The sequence below is a fragment of the Sturnus vulgaris genome, chromosome 27, assembly GCF_052056855.1.
Source record: "Sturnus vulgaris isolate bStuVul1 chromosome 27, bStuVul1.hap1, whole genome shotgun sequence".
Taxonomy (NCBI): domain Eukaryota; kingdom Metazoa; phylum Chordata; class Aves; order Passeriformes; family Sturnidae; genus Sturnus; species Sturnus vulgaris.
The window spans coordinates 5,049,077-5,068,356 of NC_142269.1; the positions used below are offsets into that span (position 1 = coordinate 5,049,077).

At 46.3% G+C, this 19,280-nt stretch overlaps 2 protein-coding genes and 1 long non-coding RNA gene across 5 annotated transcripts in view; 1 reads left to right on the plus strand and 2 right to left on the minus strand.

Moving 5' to 3' along the window:
* The window catches only part of LOC148221082 (uncharacterized), a 154,777-nt gene that overhangs the window by 51,357 nt on the left and 84,140 nt on the right, over nt 1–19,280 (plus strand). The gene's annotated exons all lie outside the window — the stretch shown is intronic.
* LOC106858670 (keratin, type I cytoskeletal 19) lies at nt 1,681–6,638 on the minus strand. Its single transcript, XM_014885450.2, has 8 exons — nt 6,063–6,638; nt 4,616–4,698; nt 4,134–4,290; nt 3,729–3,890; nt 3,471–3,596; nt 3,146–3,366; nt 2,395–2,423; nt 1,681–1,922 (listed from the first exon to the last, which is right to left on the minus strand). The coding sequence occupies exons 1-8, from the start codon at nt 6,501–6,503 to the stop codon at nt 1,903–1,905; spliced, it is 1,239 nt and encodes a 412-aa protein (XP_014740936.1). The 5' UTR covers nt 6,504–6,638; the 3' UTR covers nt 1,681–1,902.
* On the minus strand, nt 14,796–18,762 carry LOC148221083 (keratin, type I cytoskeletal 19-like). The gene is made up of 8 exons (XM_088179624.1): nt 18,147–18,762; nt 17,277–17,359; nt 16,973–17,129; nt 16,616–16,777; nt 16,328–16,453; nt 16,011–16,237; nt 15,383–15,474; nt 14,796–15,072 (listed from the first exon to the last, which is right to left on the minus strand). Exons 1-8 carry the CDS (start codon nt 18,591–18,593, stop codon nt 15,053–15,055), a joined length of 1,314 nt encoding a protein of 437 aa, XP_088035750.1. The 5' UTR covers nt 18,594–18,762; the 3' UTR covers nt 14,796–15,052.

The following is a 19,280-nucleotide window of genomic DNA, read 5'->3' on the forward strand; positions in this document are numbered from 1 at the left end:
ACATTTTTTTACGGAACCAGACTCTAAAATTATAGTATCTGAGTGATTTATATCAAACATTTCACCAAAAATCCTTCACTGCCTTACAGATGCAGGACAAAACCAATGAAATTATAAATTAAAATTAAAACTTAGCTATAAAAACAAAAATTCAGGATTTTTATAGCTTGCATTCTTGAAGCATGAGAATTTCTTGTCAGATTTGCACATTTGCAGCCGAACCATACCAGAAATCTGCAACAGTGACTTCCCACCCTGACTGGTTTTGTCACAAGAAATTGCTCTCAGGGAATGGGATTTGTTAAGATTAAAAAACAAACCTGGAGCTGATTGTTCTTTCATGTAGGGAGGTTTCCAAGTCTTGGTGTTATAGGGAATTTGTTTGGTACAAAGCATGTGTTAATGTGTCTGCACTCAGCAGCTGCTGTACTGAATGCACGAGATCTTCTCCTGGCTCTTCCAGAAGTGACCCCCACAGAAATGGGTGAGCTCCTGAAGGATCCCCTGCACCCCGTGTGCCTCTCTTGCCTTTGATTCTGCCCATCTTTCCCCCTCTTCTCCCCATCTTGTCCCTTTCTCTGTGTCTTACGTTTTTTGGCTGTTCTTCTCTCCTGTCACAGTGAAGCCACTGCTTAATGCCACCATGCTTCATTCCAGAGGCTGAGCTGGGATTGTCACTGTCAGTAGTGACAGCTGATGTTGACAAGTCACCTGAGTCACTGCTGAACCAAACCCAACACAGCACCTTTGGATTGGAGAGGATTGCCCCACCTTGAGAGAGGAGGTCCAGAGCCTTGGGGTGCTGCAAGCTATTCGAGCACTCCATTAATCTGTTGTGAACATCTAGTTGTGAACAAGGGATCACGGACATTCCCCAGGGCCAAGAAGAGAAATGCTGAAGGATTTTATGATGTCTCCTTGAAACATGGACTTCAAACTGATCCACTCTGGGGGAGAGCAGTGTTGGGATACTTTCAGTCTGGCATATCCCTGTTTTCATTCCCCCCCAGCTGTGGAGCAAACTGTGCCTCTGGTAACAGCAGGAGCTGGGAAGGTGCTGGCTGGGCTGGAGCCATGGTTTTTGCTTTTAGCACAATCCCTGAAAAGTTTCCTTGGCTGTCAGTTCGGGGAGAGATGGTAGGAAATAAAATCAGTGATTTCTGGGTGTTGGAACTAAAAGTTATTCCACTTGGAATTTCAGCTAGGATAAATATCCTTGCAATGGCATGGGAGGTAAGGGGCCTGAAACTGGTGCTAAAGGTTTGTAAGCTCTGTGTGAATGGGAAATGGAAGTGAGGAATTCTCCCAACTGCAGCTCACCCATATGCTCCTGCAGGAATTATCTATGAGCCAGGATTTTACTTGGTATTTTACCCTATGAAACATCTTCCAGCTCCTGCTACTCTACAGAACCACTTCCCATCCCACTGTCCCTGCTCTGCAGAGCGCACAGCATCGAAGTGAGAAACCCAGGTCACTCCTGTGTCCCCCACCAAGGGGCTGGGGTTGCTGCTGCCTCTGTCTTCCAAGCTCCTGCCAGCAAGAGGAGCTAGCAAGAATCATGATGGAGCCCAAGCCCCACACTCTGTGAGCACTCTCAGTGAGGCTGGCTGGCTAATCCCTGCCTGAGTGAAGCCAAACTTCAGTGAAACATCACAATAGCTCCAAAGAAGCAAAGACTGCAAGAATATCATCTTTATTTGAGTAGATGCAGCAATTCAGTACATGCAAAACCTAGAAATAATTGCAAAGCTGTCCCAATTTGCATCTTAATCATCACTAAGTGAATGAATCTGCCTAAACTTTTTGTGTGGCCAAGAGCCTTCTGTGCTTCAACAGTCACTTCCAGCAGTTCAGTGTTGTCTGCTTTTTCTCAGTTTGCAGATGACCTTTGAAGGACCTTCAGTGCTTGTCTCTTTTATCTGCAGTAACATGAAGAGAAAGAACAGCAATTATTTAAGCTCAGACAGACCACTCTGTGATGGGTGCTGAGCTTAGCTTGGACCTCTTCTCTCAGAACTTTTCCTCTCCATCACCTGGATTTGACTCATCCCTTTTATGACACTGCTGACCTCTAACAGCTCAAGGCAGGTTTTACTGACATGTTCCTGCAATTCCCCCGAGCTGGCCAAGCTTCAATTCCTGTGTCCTTTCATCTGGGGAAATGATTAAGTGTTTTGTGCTTTACTTAGCCTTTACTCTAACAGAGTCTGAGATGTTTTTCTGACATCTTTTAATTGCTGAATTTTTTTTCCATTCTAATCAGAGACATAATTTGTTACTTATTTTTTTCTGTGACAAATAATGCAGACCCCAGTCTCTAGAACAGATGCAACTACCAGTTATGTGTATTTTAGAAAATAAAACTTCTCCTGGAAGAGGAAGGATTCTTACCAGCAGTTCCTGAAAGAGAGCCAAACATCCTGTGGAACAAAGAGAAAAATTGAAAGGAGATTTAATACATCAGATACTGCATGAGATGAGGATGGATGAAAGCAAATTGTCTATCAATCAGGTACACTGTGTGCAGTCAAGGAAGAGATGCCCATCTCCCTGCACTCAGCAAAGGACAGGGAGTTGTTGTAGGAAATATATTTTTAAACTGCATTGGGAAAAGACATTATGGAAAAGAAGTAGCAGAGGAAACCAAAACCTTCAACCCCTCCCTCATTTTTTTCCTCCTTGAGGCTATACGAGATGAGATAGAGCTGTGCTCCCATGTGGGAGTTACTCAGTGATTGCCTTCACTTCTCTTCCCAGTATTTCCTCCCACACTGATTCCTGTTGGGTAAAGGTTCTCTACCTGGTAACAGGGAGTTTATAGGAATTTGGTATTAGATTTTATATTCTGTAAAACATTATTCACTGCACTTTTCCTGACTGTGATGTTCCTGATTAATTCAACTGTTAGTTGCAATTAATCTACTGTGCTGCTTGTCAGTTCCCCTTCCTGTTTAGAAACTCTTTGATGTCTCACTTCATTTAAATGACAACTGTAACATTTCTAGCTCCACCATGGTTCAGAAAAATTAGTTTGATAAAAACTGTAGAACTCCAGGAGTATTTAATTCTGTTTACCAAGGTGCTGTAGCAAATAAGCACCATGACATGGTCAGATTTAGGAGGCCATGCAAAAGATTCTTACTGGGACTCCTGGCCTTCCAGGAGCTGTCGGTACGTAGTGATCTCTTGCTCCAGCCGAGTTTTGATATCCATGAGGATCTTGTATTCGGTGTTCTGGCGCTCCATGTCAGTTCGGAGCTCAGCCAGCTGTGCCTCGATGCTGCCAACCAGCCCCTGGATCTGTGCCAGCTGTGCCCCGTAACGCGCTTCCGTGTCGGCCAAGGTGCCTTCCAGCGCCGCTTTCTGTCAGGGCAAACCACACACAGGAAAGGTTGCTGCCAGTGCAGGACTCTGTATATGGGCCCTTTTCAGTGGGTGGTTGTCAGGCAGTGCAAATCCTGACCTACCATGCTGAGCTGGGACTGCAGCTCGATCTCCAGCCCTTGCAGGGTGCGTCTCAGGTCAGTGACCTCGGACTTGCTGCTCTGCAGTTGTTCGGTGTTAACGGCGACCTCACGGTTCAGCTCTTCAGTCTGAGACAGGGAAAACACTACGTGAGAAATGTGGGGGACCTACGGCTGTCATAACATTTTTCTGTGTGTTTTAATAGTTGCTTCTTTCATGGATTTTTTGGTTAGTGTTTGTACAATATGGAGGGGTTTTACCTTGCTGTGGAACCAAGCCTCAGCATCCTTCCTGTTCTTCTCAGCCATGTTTTCATACTGGTCCCTCATATCTGCCAGGATCTTGGCCAGGTCAATGCCTGGAGCAGAGTCCAGTTCAACGCTGACTTGACCGGCTACTTGCCCTCTCAGGGCACTCAGCTCCTGTGGAGAATGGCAGAGGAGACAAAAGAGGGTACAATTGTAAACTGAAAACATTATGAACCTTCTGTGCTTTCTTCAAGGGCTAAGGATGACTGACTCTGCTGAGATACTGGCAGGAGGGATCCCAGTCTACACAGAAATATTTTCCTCACTATTGGAGAGCCCAGGGCAATCCTGAGGGACTCCACATCTCCACAGGCTGTTTTTCTAGTGCCACTTTCAAATGTGTTTCTTGGGGTTTACCTCCTCATGGTTTTTCTTCAGGTAAGCCAGTTCCTCCTTTAATCCTTCAATCTGCAGCTCCAGGTCAGCTCTGGACAGGGTGAGCTCATCCAGGACCCGGCGCAGGCCGTTGATGTCAGCCTCAACGCTCATGCGCAGACCTTGCTCAGTCTCAAACCTTAAAAAAGAAAACAAACCCATTCAGGTTCACTGGTTAATCAGCCCACAAGAAACACACAGTGAATGTATCTGGGTTTGTAGGATTTATGGTGTAGCAAATGTCATCGAGCTTTAAACCTTTTTCCACATATTTCACATTATGCAAAATTTTCAGTGTGCAGATGGTGCTCTTAGCAGACATGAAGGGTTGAACTGCATGCACAGGATCAAACCAATATTCATACAGGGATTTTAGGGGCATCCCATTCCTGCTTCACTGCCCTTTAGCTCAACAAGGATTTTTGCCTACTCATGAGATCTTTTCCCTCTCAGAAATTACTCACTTGGTTTTGAAGTCGTCAGCAGCCAGCCTGGCATTGTCAATCTGCAGCACAATCCTGGCATTATCAATGGTGGCATCAAGGATCTGCAAACAATGAGAGCTCATTACTGAAGCTGAAACAACTGTTATCAGCTTCCCTGCTGTGCAGATAAGAGTGAAGAGTCTATTTCATCTGTAGCTACAGCAAATAGAGGTGTAGGGAAGGATCAGTGATCTACAGCAAACTCTTCACACAGATTTATCAGGTAGTTCTGCCAGGATTCTGTTCTGGACACATCCTCGTGTCTGGTGTATGAAGTGGCTTTAGGTAGCTCTACAGTGAGACAAAACTACGTGCTGGCTGAGAGGGAGAGGACTTTGAGAGACCATCTTTGATCATATTTTGATTTCCTAGAATGCCCAGGATAGTGTTTATTGATTCTTTTAATGTATCATGAAAGCTTCTGAAGGAAATTTTATTTAGAAGGAATCTGTTCAGTTTTACCTGGAAAGCATATCTTCTATGCCTGCCACTTCTAAAACTCTAAAGGTCATCCACAAACCAGCTGTATGGTTTCCTACCCCTAACTGAGAGGAGAAAAAGAATAGAGGGAAAAGAATACTAATAGGAGGAAATCCCATTGCCAGTTCTGCCATCAGCAGAGCTCAGATTTTAAATCAGGACCGAATGTGGATGGGTTGCAGCAAGGAGAAGCAACCTGCGTGGGAGCGGTCATGAACTCCAAGCTGAACTCAGAAAACTAAACCTCAAGTTTTCTTTCATTTATTTACATAGTTAATCAGCTACTCCCTGTGTTATGCAGGGTGTGTATCACCTCAGCAATCTGTTATCAGGTACCCAAGGGCTCCTGGGGCAAACCCTGCATTTATATATGGGATTGATTACTTCATGTCTGCTGCTTCCTTTTTTCCTTCGCCAGATGTTTCCATTCACTTAATTCCAAGGTTAAGTATGGGAAATGTGAAAAATAAATGACTCTAAACCCATTTGTATTTTCATTGTTAAAGCAGTGTCTAGGCCTCTGAGGGCTTTCAAGCTCTATGCAGGTGAGAGGCTGCAGAGACAGGCAGGTTGCTGTCACTACTTGGCTCTCATTATGTATCAGTTTATGTATGGTCATACCTACATTAACTGGTCATATGTGTGTACATGACCAGCAGGTGAATATGTGTGTGTAGAAACATATGCTTTGTTAAAAGCAAACATTAGCAGACTTCAGTGCTCGGGCATCCCCCACTGCCTGGTTTGTACTTCCTCTTGGCTAGCATTTAAAAGAGTAGGTAATTCCATATTGATATTGACTTTATCCCCCCACCCATTCCTGGTATTCACATCTCATCTCCCTCTCCTTCCCATGACCTGAGCTCCCTAAGGAACTTTTTGGGTTTTCATGCTTCCTTTTGTAAGTGGAAATCAAAGATGATTTTTGCTAAATATTAACACCTACCTTGTCTCGAAGGTCCTCAATAGTCTTGAAATAAGGACTGTAGTCCCGAGCTGGGCTCGGTCCTTGTTTTTGGTACCAGTTTCGGATTTTGGTTTCCAGGTCCGAGTTGGCCTCTTCGAGCGCACGCACTTTCTCCAGGTAGGAGGCCAGGCGATCGTTCAGGCTTTGCATGGTGGCCTTTTCATTTCCCGAGAGGAGCCCATCGCCGCCCAGGCCACCCCCATAGCTGAAGCTGCTGCCGAAGCTGCCTCCACCATAGCCCCCTCCCAGGCCGCTTCCCAGGCCAGAGGAGACAAACCTGGCCGAGGACACGGACACACCTCTGCCACCAGATCCCCCGTGGATGCTGGGGGCCCTGAAGCTGCCACTGTACCGGAGGGAGGAGGCGCCGGGCCCCCCCGCCACGGAGGAGCTGGTTTGCCTGAAGCTGTAACTGGCCATGGGGAGGAAGAGCAAAGACCCAAGCTAAGGTGCACCTCAGCGGTTCGTGATTCCTAGGCAGGACAGAGCCCTGCTCCCCCACCGCACCGCTTTTATGCCGGTGACAATGGGAGTTGTCTCCAGAATGTGTTATCTGAGACCCATGGAATTTATCAGCCCTAAGCCTCCTGCCAACACGGCGGTTCCCCTATTGGTCAGTGGTTTGCAGTGGGCTGATTCCTTCACGGTACCTCCACACACGGGAGCGATCCCCTCCCCCGGGCCGCTGCCGCTTGAAGCTAAAGGTGGGATTTGGAGAAGGCGTCTCCTCAGCGAGGGGAATTTTCCTAAACCTGGTTACAGTTTACCTACATGGAAACAAAGGGGTTAGGAGCGCACCCTCTGCGGCCAACGCCGCGGCCAGAGCGCAGTCACACAAAGCCTTGTTTTAACAGTGATTCAGCCTGATAACAGAGCCTGTGCGAGCCCAAATGGTGAACAATGTGTGTGGACCTTCACGTTCCCACCCCTCTTCATTCCCCTCGAGAAGTTTTTTTCAGAAAGGAATTTTTCACTCTTTCTGTCTTTATTCTTGGTTCCGTTTGGGCTAACAGAGAATGTGCTGCGTCTCAGAGTCTGGTTTTCTACAGACACAAGAATCCTTCCAGCCGTGGCTGTATCTGTAGCAGAGAGAAGCAGTGACATCCCTGAGTACCTGGGGAGTGAGGAGAAACAAGTGTCTGATTACACACTGAGTCCTTTGATTGCTACTGAAAGAGAGAAGCAAAGAGAGGAAACAGATTCACTTAGTTTTCTGGTCTTTGAGAGTCATGGAAATGTTAGTTCTAAAATTTTCAGGTCCTCTATTACCCAAGCGGGATTTTCAGAAGCTTTTGTTACTGTGAGCTCCTCCCTGAGCATCCCTAACACACAAGGGGATCCTCAGAGCTTTCCTCCCATTATCTTTCTTTCTTATTCCCTCCAAATTTTGTGGAACTCCTCAGAAATGTTTTGGAAAGAGGAAGTTCTGGCCTGGCAGCACTTGCAGCTCTTGGGAGCAGCCAGGCCTTTCTATATCCATGAAAAATGCTCCAGGTGTTTCAGGCTACACAATGAGCTGCACCCCCTGTGTACAGAGGTGTCAAACTGTGGGGCAAATTCAGGGAGGGAAACAGCAAACAGCAAATGGGAAGCCAGCCAAGGCACCTGTATCACCAGGTAATGAGGAGGCCTATCAGAGGAGGAATTCTGCAGTGACTCAGGTGTGGAATATATCACTGGATACACACAGGATATGTACCATGCTTGGGGACAGCACAGCAGAGCTCTTTCCTCTCTGTACACACTTGTGCCTTCCACAGCTCTCCGTCCTGCACTGTGACACTGTGCAGCCTTTCCTCACAGGCCCAGGGACGCTCCTGCTGCCAGAGACACGGCAGTTCCTTCTGGAGACCTGAATGTCCTGTTCAGCCCTGGGTGGGACAAACCTGCCCAGCCAGTAACTGCTCCAAGGGCTGTGAGCAGGTGCAATACTGGTGTCAGGAGGTGACTGAGAGAAAGCAACTGGAGAGCAGCTATTTTTTGGTTAAATATTAAAGTCCTTACTTAGAGTGTAAAGAGCATCAGTGCATGTGGTTTTCTTCACTGAACAGAAAAGCAAGAAGGACAGTAAATACCAGTGTGTTCTTTTAGAGATCTATCTCCTGGTGCAAGGAGAGATGAACATCTCTCCTCCAGGGACTCATTCATCATTCTCATATCAGGACTCCCATATCAGGACCTCAACACAGTTGAGGTTTTGCAAAATACTCCTAGGTTTTGCAAAATACTCCTGGGTTTTGCAAAATAAAAAGCGCATCTGTGAGCTGCATAATATTTTATGAGCCAGTTCATGAAAATTGGGATCTGGAAGGCTTCTGGATGCCCTCTGCAATATCTGGAATAAAAGCAGCAATCACCATATATTGCACTGTCAGAATATTGATCAGGTACTGCAGGCAGGTCAGGTTTGCATGAGCTTACAGGGAAGAATCTCCCAAAGAATGAACTGCAATTCTTAGTGGCAGTTTGGAAATACAACTGGAAGTGTCAGGAGAAGAAACTCTTGGGACACACAGTGAAATGCATTAATCTGATTTATAACACCAAATACAGCATAAGCCTCTAGTACCAAATCAATCCCTCACACAGCATTTTTGCTAAGACTTAATTCTAAATCTTTTAACTTTCCATTTGTTTTACCTTAATGGTTGCATGTGTTTATTGTTGTAGGGACTCCCTTATGGTGAGAATGTCTACTTTAAATGTGTACTTTAAATGCTTGGAAAAGCCTTCAGTATGGCAAGCTGCAGAAGGTGCTGTTAGCATTTTTTCTCCCAGTACTATAAACCTAATTTATGGTAGGGTCAGCTTTTCCCCAATAAGGAATGGTCAACACAAGGAATTTCCCTTATCTGCGCCTTATCAGAGGGGAAGGGAGACACATTTTTTCAAGCGAAGTCATCCAGTCACGCCCAAGCTCCTGGCTGGGACCTGGTTCTGCTTTACCTTTCTCTTCTCTGCCTTGCCAGTCACTGCTGCTTTATAAAATCATTCATATTGTTTCAGGGTAGCTTTATTCATTGTCCTGTGAAGCCTTTTTTTCTTGCCCTTGAGGACACTGGTATATCCTTCTCTCTTTTCACATCCTTCTGAATTTGCTCCCAGGGATTGCTAATGCAATTATGCTTTAATGAACTTGCTGAACATTTTAACCAACTTTGTTAGTACCTGCAGTTCCATGGATGCATCTATAGATAAATGAGCGTAGCCTATTTATTATTCTGGATTTAACTTTTCAATTTTTAACTGTTTGTCCGTTTTGGTAATTCTTCCTTTCTGCCTTTGCTTCCATCAATGAAAATATGCTGCTTTTTCACATGCATATTTTTAGTCTCCTTCTCTTCTCTTGCTTTTATGAATTTTGTCCACCCTCCCAGCATGTCATGTTGGTAGATCATGTCACAGACCTTCTTAGAATCACAGCTTGGGATGTTTTTCTCCCCTTTTGAAGATCAGAGGCATGAAATAGTTACAGCTTTTTAATTCAAGCACAAAATTTTCTGTTTTTTCTTTTAAACTTCCTTGTGGGAAGAACCAGTGACAACAAGCTCTGATCTGCAGCTGGTAGCAAGGTAACTGCAGTTATGGTTTGCCCAAGGTACCCTTTCTCAGCTGTCTGGCTTTTACAGCCCATCATAAATCTTTTTTTTTTTAAATCCTCACAAACCTGGCATTGCCATACACTAGCTGAATGTGCCAACAGACTGTGAGACAAGAATGTAGCTGTGCTGAAGAGGCAGGTCCCAGCACATGCACACACAGCTGTGAGTGGCTGGAGAAGAGGGTTGGGAAGAGCAGAGCAACACTGGAAATTTGCTCAAAATGACTGTTTTTGCAAAGTAGAAGGATTGTGGTGAAGGGAATGTGTAGTTTCTGCACTGAAAGAGGTGAGAAATAAGGTCATGTAAAAGGTTCTGTGTTAACAGAAATTGTGAGAGTAAGACAGAGGACAAGAGATTTCTGTCCAGCACTCTGGTTTGTTCATGGCAGGACAGAAATGACGGATCAATGATCTGAGCTGAACTGGAATTATTCCTGCCCAAGCTGCTGCAGTGCTATTGTAGCACAGAATTTAATTTCTCAATGATTGCAATTTATAGAACAGATTTATTTGAACAATTATTCAAATTTATTCAATTTATTTGAACAGATTGGTATGAGGAAAATACCTAAAAGATCCTCCTGAAGAGCTCAAGCTCTTAAATAACTGGGAGCAGTGTAAATATTTCACAAATTCTTGAAACTGGCTGTGGTGTGGAAATGCTTCATTATTGTGCCTGTTTCCCTAGAAACATAACTAGCTTTAAACTCCTGACTCCTCTATCATTCCAGAACTCTAATGATAAAGCAAATCATAAAGTAAAGTACCTGAGACAGGAAAATAAGCCACATTTTCTTATCGTGTGATTAAAGATTGTGTGGGAAGGAAGGCTCAGTTGGGGCACCAAGCCCTAGGGAGTGCAAATCGACTCACTGGATGTACTTTCACACTTCCTTTAGCCTGTTATCTGGCTGGTAAATCTCAGCAAGGTATGATTGGGCTGGAAACTATTATTTGAGAGTCAAACATCCAACTGACAGGAGGATGTGTTCCAAAAGTCAGGTTTCTGCAGGCAGCAGCAAAGGCAGCGCAGGCGCCTCTGCCAAAGCCCAAGGGACTGAACCGGTCCTGGGCTGGGGGAGCCGTGCCTGTTGGATACTTGCCATGATTCTCGCTGAGGGAGGAGCCCTGGGGCTATCCACAGGGATCTTCCCATCCACCACATGGAAAATTCCTGCCCAAAAATAAATCCTACATTTGGGAGGGACACAGAGTAGATGGGGCTCATAGCACAGAGCTGAGCTGTTTTATTCTGTTCCAGTCAGTAAAACATTTGTATGTCTGTTATTTGTATCTGTGTACTCATATATTTACATGCACATACTTGTATTTGTAGACTTCCAGATTATTATTTCTCTTGTTAATTTTTAAAGAATATATTCTAGTCATAGGGGTAAGTCACAGCTTCCAGTAAGGGCAGAGATTTGACTGCAAGACTTAAACATTAGTTTAAACATTACTTCTGGATCTAATTGGAAAACAAGGAGCTCTCTCCTGGTGGATCCTTGATTTGGGCTTTCCTGACCCTACCAGTGGTTTCATATTCAATTTTTCTTGACAAGAATTCTCAGAGCCTGAATATATCTGGTTGGGCTCAGTGAGAAAATCCAACTGTTGCTCTATGAGAGCAAGCCTGCAGCCTCTGGTTGGTGGAGCTGCTGCCAGGGAGGTGTTTTTAACTCATGGTTCTCATGGCAACTCTCAGCCCATGGAAACCCCTTTGGAGCCCTGGTTCTGCCTGCCCTGGCTGGTTACACAACTTTAAGGGAACAAAAGGGGATTTCTCACTACTTTTGACAGTTTGTGCCTCTTTCATAAAAGACTGCTACTGCTATGTTTGTGTGTACCAGCCAAGTCCCTTCCCGGGCAGTCCTGGCTGTTACCTTAACTAAGAGCTGTGGTTTGCCACCAGACTCTGACATCTATGTTCAGCTTTAAATCTTCCTTTTAGTAAAAACCGAGGTTTGTGCCAACTGTCTGTGTTTTGGGCAGCTCACCGCCAGCAAAGCAAATGACTGAAGTGCTTTCTGAGTGCCTTTCCATGCTTTCCGAATAGATTCAGCTTTAATAACTGAGAAAATCTGGTGACATGATTTCTAACAGCATTTTCGACAGAAAGGAGTTGTTGGAATTAGTTTAAAATCTTTGTGTGTCTTTGTGAGGCTTATGCAAACCCTTATAGGAACTTTTGGCTACAGCTGCGATTTCCTATAGTCCGACATCAGGTTGTGGGAAAGAACTGAACTAAGATTAGGAACGTTGTCAGAAAATGTTGATTAGAGGCTGTGGGTGTCTTTGATCGCAGCCCTGTGCAGGTTGCAGGGCTGGGAGCACAGGTGTGTGCCAGGAAAGGTGTTCCCTGGAGCCAGGCTTGGCGGAGCCGCGGGAGCGTGGGCTCCCACACTGAGCTATTAGCAGTAATTGCAGCGTGCAGAAACCTCTCTTTAGGCACTACCAAAACAGCTCTGAGAGTCAGCTCCAGTGTGCCTGAGACTACGTGTTCACTGTCACTTGTCCTTTATCGTGGAATCATGGAATTTGGGTGGGAAGGGACCTCAGAGCTCATCCAGTCCCACCCTCTGCCACAGGCAGGGACACCTTCCACTAAAACAGGTTGATCCAAGCCCCTCCAGCCAGGCTGTGAACACTTCCAGAGATATGGCAGCCACAATGTAGAAACACTTACAGAAATTCCAAAGTTTGTTGGGATTAGCAATCCAAAGTGTGTAAAACCTAGCAGAAATTGTTACAGAGAGAAAGGACTTTCCTGCATGAATTCTCATACTTAACTTGGCTGCTGCTATTTTTCATGGTTATGGTGGGCTGGTAAATGTCAGGAATATCACAGGAGCAGCTTCTTTTCCTCTCCTCTCGCTTTTCGTTACAGCACAGTGAGTCAGAGTTTCTTTTCTCATTCCTTGAGTTGGTGGTGGGCCAAGAGGGAAATCTGCCTTGTCACCTCCGTGGTTCCATTTCCTCGTAGCCAGGAGTGCCAGAGCCTGGCAGGACTGTGCACAAAGGCACCGGGAGTAGCAGTGGGCTGCTGGACCTGTCCATAGCTGACAGCTGCCCTTGCAGATGGAGGCATTGCTGCGTGCCTAAATCCTGCAGGTGTGCCAGAATCCTGATCCAGAGTGAAGCCCCTCAGAGAACCCAGTCCACTGAATACTGGTTCTTGTCTTGAATTTCTCTCCATACAGCCATTTTACCCTCTCATCTACATCAAAACTCCTGAAATGTTGTATTATCCATCTGGGGATGATTAATTTCCAGGATTGAGCCACAAACCGCGGGGATTTGGGGCCTTGGGAAGCGGGAGCAGCACAGAGCGCCCCCTGCAGGCCACACTGCTAAACACAGCCATCGACTCCAAGGCGTGAAGTAAAAATAAAAACGTGCCGATTTTCGTACTCATTAATCTGTTCTTTCCTTGTATGAGCCGTGTCCCAGGTCTGAGGCTTTAATTTAATTTTGAGAGTGTTTTGAGCAGTTTGTGTCACAAATCTTACTTGTTATTTCCTTAATTGCCGTCAGAGGATGCTGGGGAGCCGACCCGAATGGACGGACACGCTGTCTGTCACCCACAGATAAATCCTGTCCCTGGTACGGAGCTCTGGGACATGCCACTGGAGCAGGATGAGGCTCAACCACAGCATTCTCTCATGCTGGCACTGCAAACCTGTCCCACCTAAAAGAGAGCAGAAGGGAAGCAGGAGACTCGGGAATGTTCCCAACGGACAGCCTAGAGCACAAATGGCTCCTTTCTGGGATTGCAGACATTCTTCCTAGTTAAACTGTGCCTGAAGAAGGTATTTGATCCCAAAGTCCATTATAGCTGGCTGGTGCTGAGGGATTTGGAGATAGTCAACATTGGTTGATAAGAAAGAGGAGAAAAAGGTATTGTAAGGGAGTCTCTGTTACTTGCACAGAGAAGAGTCCTGTTGTGACTCCAAGGAGAGGTAGATTTGCTTTGACTTTACAAACTTTTGTTTCCCATGGAAATAGTTTCTCTGACTCATCCGTTTCCTGCTGTGCTGAGAATTCAGCTTGGATTGTAACATGGAACAGTTTGATGCATTTTAAAATAATACCTTGTTATCCTAAACAATGATTTTTTTACCTGTCTTGACTCTCTTTGCAAACCAAAGTGTAAGTGTAAATCTGCGTGACAGGATAAGAAATGCCGGTGATTTTGGACGTGTTCAGGGAACAATGAAGCCTCTGAGACCCACCCAGGGTCTGGGACAGGGCGGCAGTGGAGTCACTCCCCTGCTATGTGGCTGACCCTGTTCAGCAGCTTCCTCAATCCTGCAAACCAAACACTGAAATGCAGATTTCTGAGTTTGAAATGACTGAGATATTTCACCCGTTTTCTTCCTCTACTGAGCCCAAATAAGCTGAGTGTGGTACACGAAGCGGGGCAGATTTAGTAACAAAGCTTGAACCTTGGCTTGCACAGTGCCATTCTTCACCCAGAGTTCCACACAGCATGGAGCTGGGAATGACCCTCTGGAATAAAGGAACACGCTCCTCCATGTGGAACTTTCAGATAAAAGACCTGACTTCAGATTTCCTGACATGGCAGGAGGAATAATCCCAACAACTGAATGTCGGGTTAGTAGAACTTTCATGCTCCTCACTCATTTCCTGATCTAACCCTTTGCTTTAATTGAACAAGATTAGGCAGAGCTCCCACCCAGAAGCTGGGAAAAGGCTGCCTGGATAGGATTGATCTCTTGTTCAGCGACTCTAAGGCAAGTGGTTTTGATTTGACAAAATTTTCATGCAATTTTGGGGTTAATTAATCCTGATTTTTCGCTTCAGCTGCTGAATTGGCAAATCAACTACTTGCACACCCCTTGCAACATATGCTGTGAAAAAGGCGTTCCCCCACCCCTTTCTCTTCCCCGTAGGTGTCACCCTTGAGTTTAACGTGGATGTTATTATTCATCTCCAGGATTTCATCCAGTCGTCATATGATTTAGGATTCACATATTTCTTTGGAGCCATATCACATAATTCATGCAACCTTAATTTCTTTGTGTAACTGACTTGTTACACCTAAATGTAAACAGAATATTAATATACCAAATAGACTGCTGGACACAGAGTTTTCTTTGCATTGCAGAAAGGTAAAGCTTTATTCGAGGGATTGTTGTTCAGTAGAGAACTAAGCACTGCAGAGACCTGTGCGTAAGCACAGTGATCACAGTGATGGACAGTGTGAAAAGGGAGGAGTAGACAGTTTTATGAAAAGCCTAGTAATTATTTAGAAGCAGCCTGTGCATGGGGTAGGTCACAGCACGTGTGGGCCAGGCTGCTCCCACAGCACTGACTGCATCAGGGAACCCAACACGTCGATGGAATCTTAACACACTCTTGACTGCCCTGTGGAAAGAAAAAAGAAACCATTGCTCTGATAGGGAAACCAAGAGTCTTTTTGCAGCACTGACATTTCAAACGAATCCACTATTTAAATATCAATTTGTTAGCAAAAGCGTGGGAAAGGAGCTTAACCTGTCTCTGGAATTGGAGCCAAACCACTTTGAAATGAAGAGCTTTGACTGTGAATGGTTTAATCCCTGCTGCAATGGCAGATGTGGAAGCCATAGCACAAGGTTGGTATTAACAGGAAAAGGGATGAAACAAAAAATGTGAAAGCCATAAGTTTGGATGCTCTTTGGAAGATATTTCTTACCTGCCTTGTCACTAGATTGACCATGACAGTAGGAACTAGAAGAGTAAGAGTGGGAGGACGTTCCTCCTCCTTGGAGAGCTCCTTGAGATGATCTGTAAAAGGAAAGAAGTTTCAACAAAGGGAACAATAAATACATACTGACATCATGTGCGTGCATGTAACAGCTGAGCTTTTCCTGGATCTTGCAAATATATTTTGTCATTTCATTACCTTCAGCTATATTTTCTTAGAAAATTGTAAAAGACAGAGACAACAAGAGACTGTTGCAGTATAATTCTTGTACACTCACAGTCCAGCTGTGCTTGTTTGTCTGCTGACAGAAGGAACTTCATTACAGTTTGGTTTGGCACAGTGATTCCTCTCATGGAATTCACTCCGCACAAGCAGGTCAAGAGGAACTGATTAACTCAAAACTTGTCAGTAAGAATCTACTCTGTGTTTCCCTTGGTGTTTGATGTGCTTATGAAGTTTTTGATAGACACATTTCAATGCAGATGCCATGAAAAAAAGTTCTGAATTTAAATTTCAACTACAGACAAGTAAAATATCCTGCTCTGTTTTCCGTGAGTGCCAAGAGAGAAAAGCTTGAGATAAACTTTGTGCCATTATTTGCAAATAGAGAACGTACACAAGATCCTGCTGCCCCTCCTGCAGCAGTGCCCGGTACTGCTGGATCTCCTGCTCCAGGCGCATCTTGATGCCCAGGAGCATCTTGTACTCCTGGCTCTGACCCTCCATCTCACAGCGGATGCTGCCCAGCTCCTCCTCGACAGAGTTGATCTGCACCTGGATTTGTTGGAGCATGCGGCCATAGCGAGACTCGGTTTCTGCCAGGGAGTTTTCCAGAGAGCTTTTCTAAAAGGCAAACACAGAGTTGAGGAGCAGAGTTCCACGGCTCCCTGCCCGTGCCAAGGAGGGAAGGGCCCGCAGATCCTGCCCACGTACCGTGCTGAGCTGTGCCTGCAGCTCGATCTCCAGGTTCTGCATCTCACGCCTCAGCTCGGTGAGCTGGTGGCTGCTTGTCTGGATGTCCTGGCTACTGGAAGTGACCTGCTGATTGACTTCTTGGATCTGCAGAGTCAAACCCCAGAGACACTTTCTGAGCCACAAGGGAGCAGATTTGCTGAGTGAGTACCCTCATCTCCAGGCAGCCTCTCCCTGTCAGCCAGTCCTGGTAGCAGGGTGTCTGGGCTGTCCCAGCACAGGACATTCACTCTGGGCATTGCTACGTACCTTGACCTCATACCACTGCTCCACCTCCCTGCGGTTCTTCTCAATGATCTGCTCATATTCATCTCTCAGGTCATTCAGGATCTTTGTCAAGTCTTCTCCAGGGGCAGCATTGACCTCCACACTCACATCACCACCAGTCTGGGACTGGATCTGCCTCATTTCCTGCAGGGAGTCCAGAGAGAGAGAAACAAGAGCACACACAGAGGTCATTTGCTGTGCTGGGGCAAAACAGCACCATGGTACAAAGGAACGACAATCCCATGGCATGAGGTAAAATTGACTTGCTATATGATGGTGGGATCTGTGAAGAATTGATGGATTATGTCTTTGGCTGTGCTATTTATCATTGGATCATACCTCCTCATGGTTTCTCTTGAGAGCAATCAGCTCATCCTTCAAGGACTCCAGCTCAGATTCCAGTGAAGACCGAGTGGTAGTGAGACCATCCAGGATGTTTCTCAGGCCATTGATGTCAGCCTCCACGGTCTGACGGATGACCAGCTCATTCTCATACCTGTACAGAGGAAAGAATTGCACATTCATTTCATTGCAATGTGTAGGCTTGATCATACCACTTTAGACAGGGCTTCATCCACCTACATTCATGAGTCTCATAAAATTTGTGACACAAAAGAGGCAAGGTTCACAGGAAGGTACTCACTTCATTCGGAAGTCATCGGCAGTCATCTTGCTGTTATCGATGTCCAGAATCATCCTGTTGTTGTCCACAGTGGCAGAAATAATCTGCAAAAGGGGAAGGTGGAGAGGAGTCTTTTTATATACATTTCCAAGATAAGCAGAAAGAGGACACAAAGCTTTGTTGGTCTTGGAATTGTTTTGTGGAGTAGTGCAGGAGCCACAGAAAGTTCCTGAAATGCCATGCCACAGGGACTGATGTATGAAAGGTTTTGGCTTTCCAAACGTTTTGATGAAAGAATGTATTAATGGGAGAAAGAATAGAAGAACATTTATGTTGGGAAATGACCAACACCCATTGGGTTCTGCACTCTGGGTGCAGGAAGCAGTGTGGGCTTTGCCCCTGATGCTGTAAGTCATCTCCTTATGAAAAAGGTTGATTGTAAGGGAAGACCTCAGTCCTTCCACCTGGTGTCTGTAGGAGTGTGAAGGGACAAAGGGAGCTCAGATCCTGCCACCCAGGTGCTTTGGCTTTGCACTCCATGCAGCTGATGTGGGTGGGAGCAGGGGGAAGCACTGCAAAGCACACACGGCTGGTTTGGAGCCACCTGCACAACGTGGGATGTGCATTGCGTGAGCCAGCGTGTCTGTGGCTGCTGGGGCTCCTGGTGCCTCGGGCTGTGCCCTGGTGCCCGTGGGCTGCTCTGAGGGTTTGCTCAGCCAGGGCATGGGAGTGCAGCTCAGCAGGTTTGTGCCTGTGCTACCACCAGCACGGCCGAGCCCAGCGCTGGGGATGGAGAGGGAGGAGGAAGAAGAAGCAAAGAGGAAGGAGGAAGGCCTTAGAGGAGAGGAGAGCATGTGGCAGATGGAGCCCCGTGTGCCGAGAGGATCCTACCTGGTTTTGGAGTTGCTCGATGGTCTGGTAGTAGGAGCTGTAGTCCTTGGAAACGCTGGGAGCTTGTTTCCTGTACCACTCGCGGATGTGGTGCTCGAGCTGAGCGTTCTCTTCCTCCAGCCTTCGCACCTTGTCCAGGTAAGCGGCCAGGCGGTCGTTGAGGTTCTGCATGGTGACCTTCTCATTGCCGCTGAGCAGCAGGTCCCCCCCAGGGCCGCAGCTCCCCGCAAAGCCCCCGCCAAAGCCGCCGCCAAGGCCGCCCAAGCTCAGGCCGCCCCCGTAGCCCCCGCACGCTGCCCCGCCGTAGCTGCCCCCGCCGATCACGGAGGACGCGTAGCGCCGGCAGGACACGGAGGAGCTGCGGCCGCTGCTGCCACCGCAGGCGCCTCCAGCTCCTCCTCCGCTCCTGTACGAGGTGCTGGATGTTCTCTTGATGCTGCAGCTCATGGTGAAGGGATGATCAGCAATCCAGCCCCAGATGCAAAGCTCTGCACAGCGAGATACAGGAAATCAAAGTGCTGCGGGCCGTCCTTGCTGGTGGCTATTTATACCTGCCCGGGTGGGTGTCACCTGCCAGGCAGTCCAGCTTCCCATGGGGTTTGCCAGCCATAGTGCTCATGCCGAAAGTGATGTGCTAAGGGGAATTTCTTTTGGGGCTTGGGACAGCCCTCCCCCCAGGTCCTGTGTTTGCATGCTGATTCACACCAAGCCTGCACTATAATTTCGGGTGGGTGGCTGTGAGTTAGATTTTGTTGGAGATAGTTTGTTGCTGGCTACTTAGTGAGTGAGACTCATTTTAATAGTTGTTCTTTGTTCTTCAGAGTAATTTTCTTCTGTCCTGAAAACAGGTGGTGAAAGCACCACCTAATCACTCTGCTTTAGTTTCAGATTTGGTATGAACTCAGGCACCCTTTGCGTGAGGCTGGTTCAAATTAGCCTGTGGAACTGCCACTTCTGGAAACAGAGTCTCTAAGAATTCAGATCAGAATCTAGAGTTTAGGTTTAGAATTTCTTTTCCCTAGAAAAGAAAGCTCAGAGTGGGCACTGTCTCTCAGAGTATTTAGTGGTAAATCAGAGTAGAATGAGCTTAATAGCAGTCATGTTATTTCTGTTCTCACCAAACTCTGGTGGAAT

Coding starts and splice junctions, on each gene's coding strand:
- LOC148221083 (XM_088179624.1), bottom strand. CDS start 18,593: ATGAGCTGCAGCATCAAGAGAACATCCAGCACCTCGTACAGGAGCGGA. Junction 16,454..16,615: donor AGCAGTGGTATGAGGTCAAG/GTACGTAGCAAT, acceptor TTGACTCTGCAG/ATCCAAGAAGTCAATCAGCA. Junction 16,238..16,327: donor TGCAGGCACAGCTCAGCACG/GTACGTGGGCAG, acceptor TTTGCCTTTTAG/AAAAGCTCTCTGGAAAACTC.
- LOC106858670 (XM_014885450.2), bottom strand. CDS start 6,503: ATGGCCAGTTACAGCTTCAGGCAAACCAGCTCCTCCGTGGCGGGGGGG. Junction 4,291..4,615: donor GCTGACGACTTCAAAACCAA/GTGAGTAATTTC, acceptor TTCTTTTTTAAG/GTTTGAGACTGAGCAAGGTC. Junction 2,424..3,145: donor CTGGAAGGCCAGGAGTCCCA/GTAAGAATCTTT, acceptor TTTGTTCCACAG/GATGTTTGGCTCTCTTTCAG.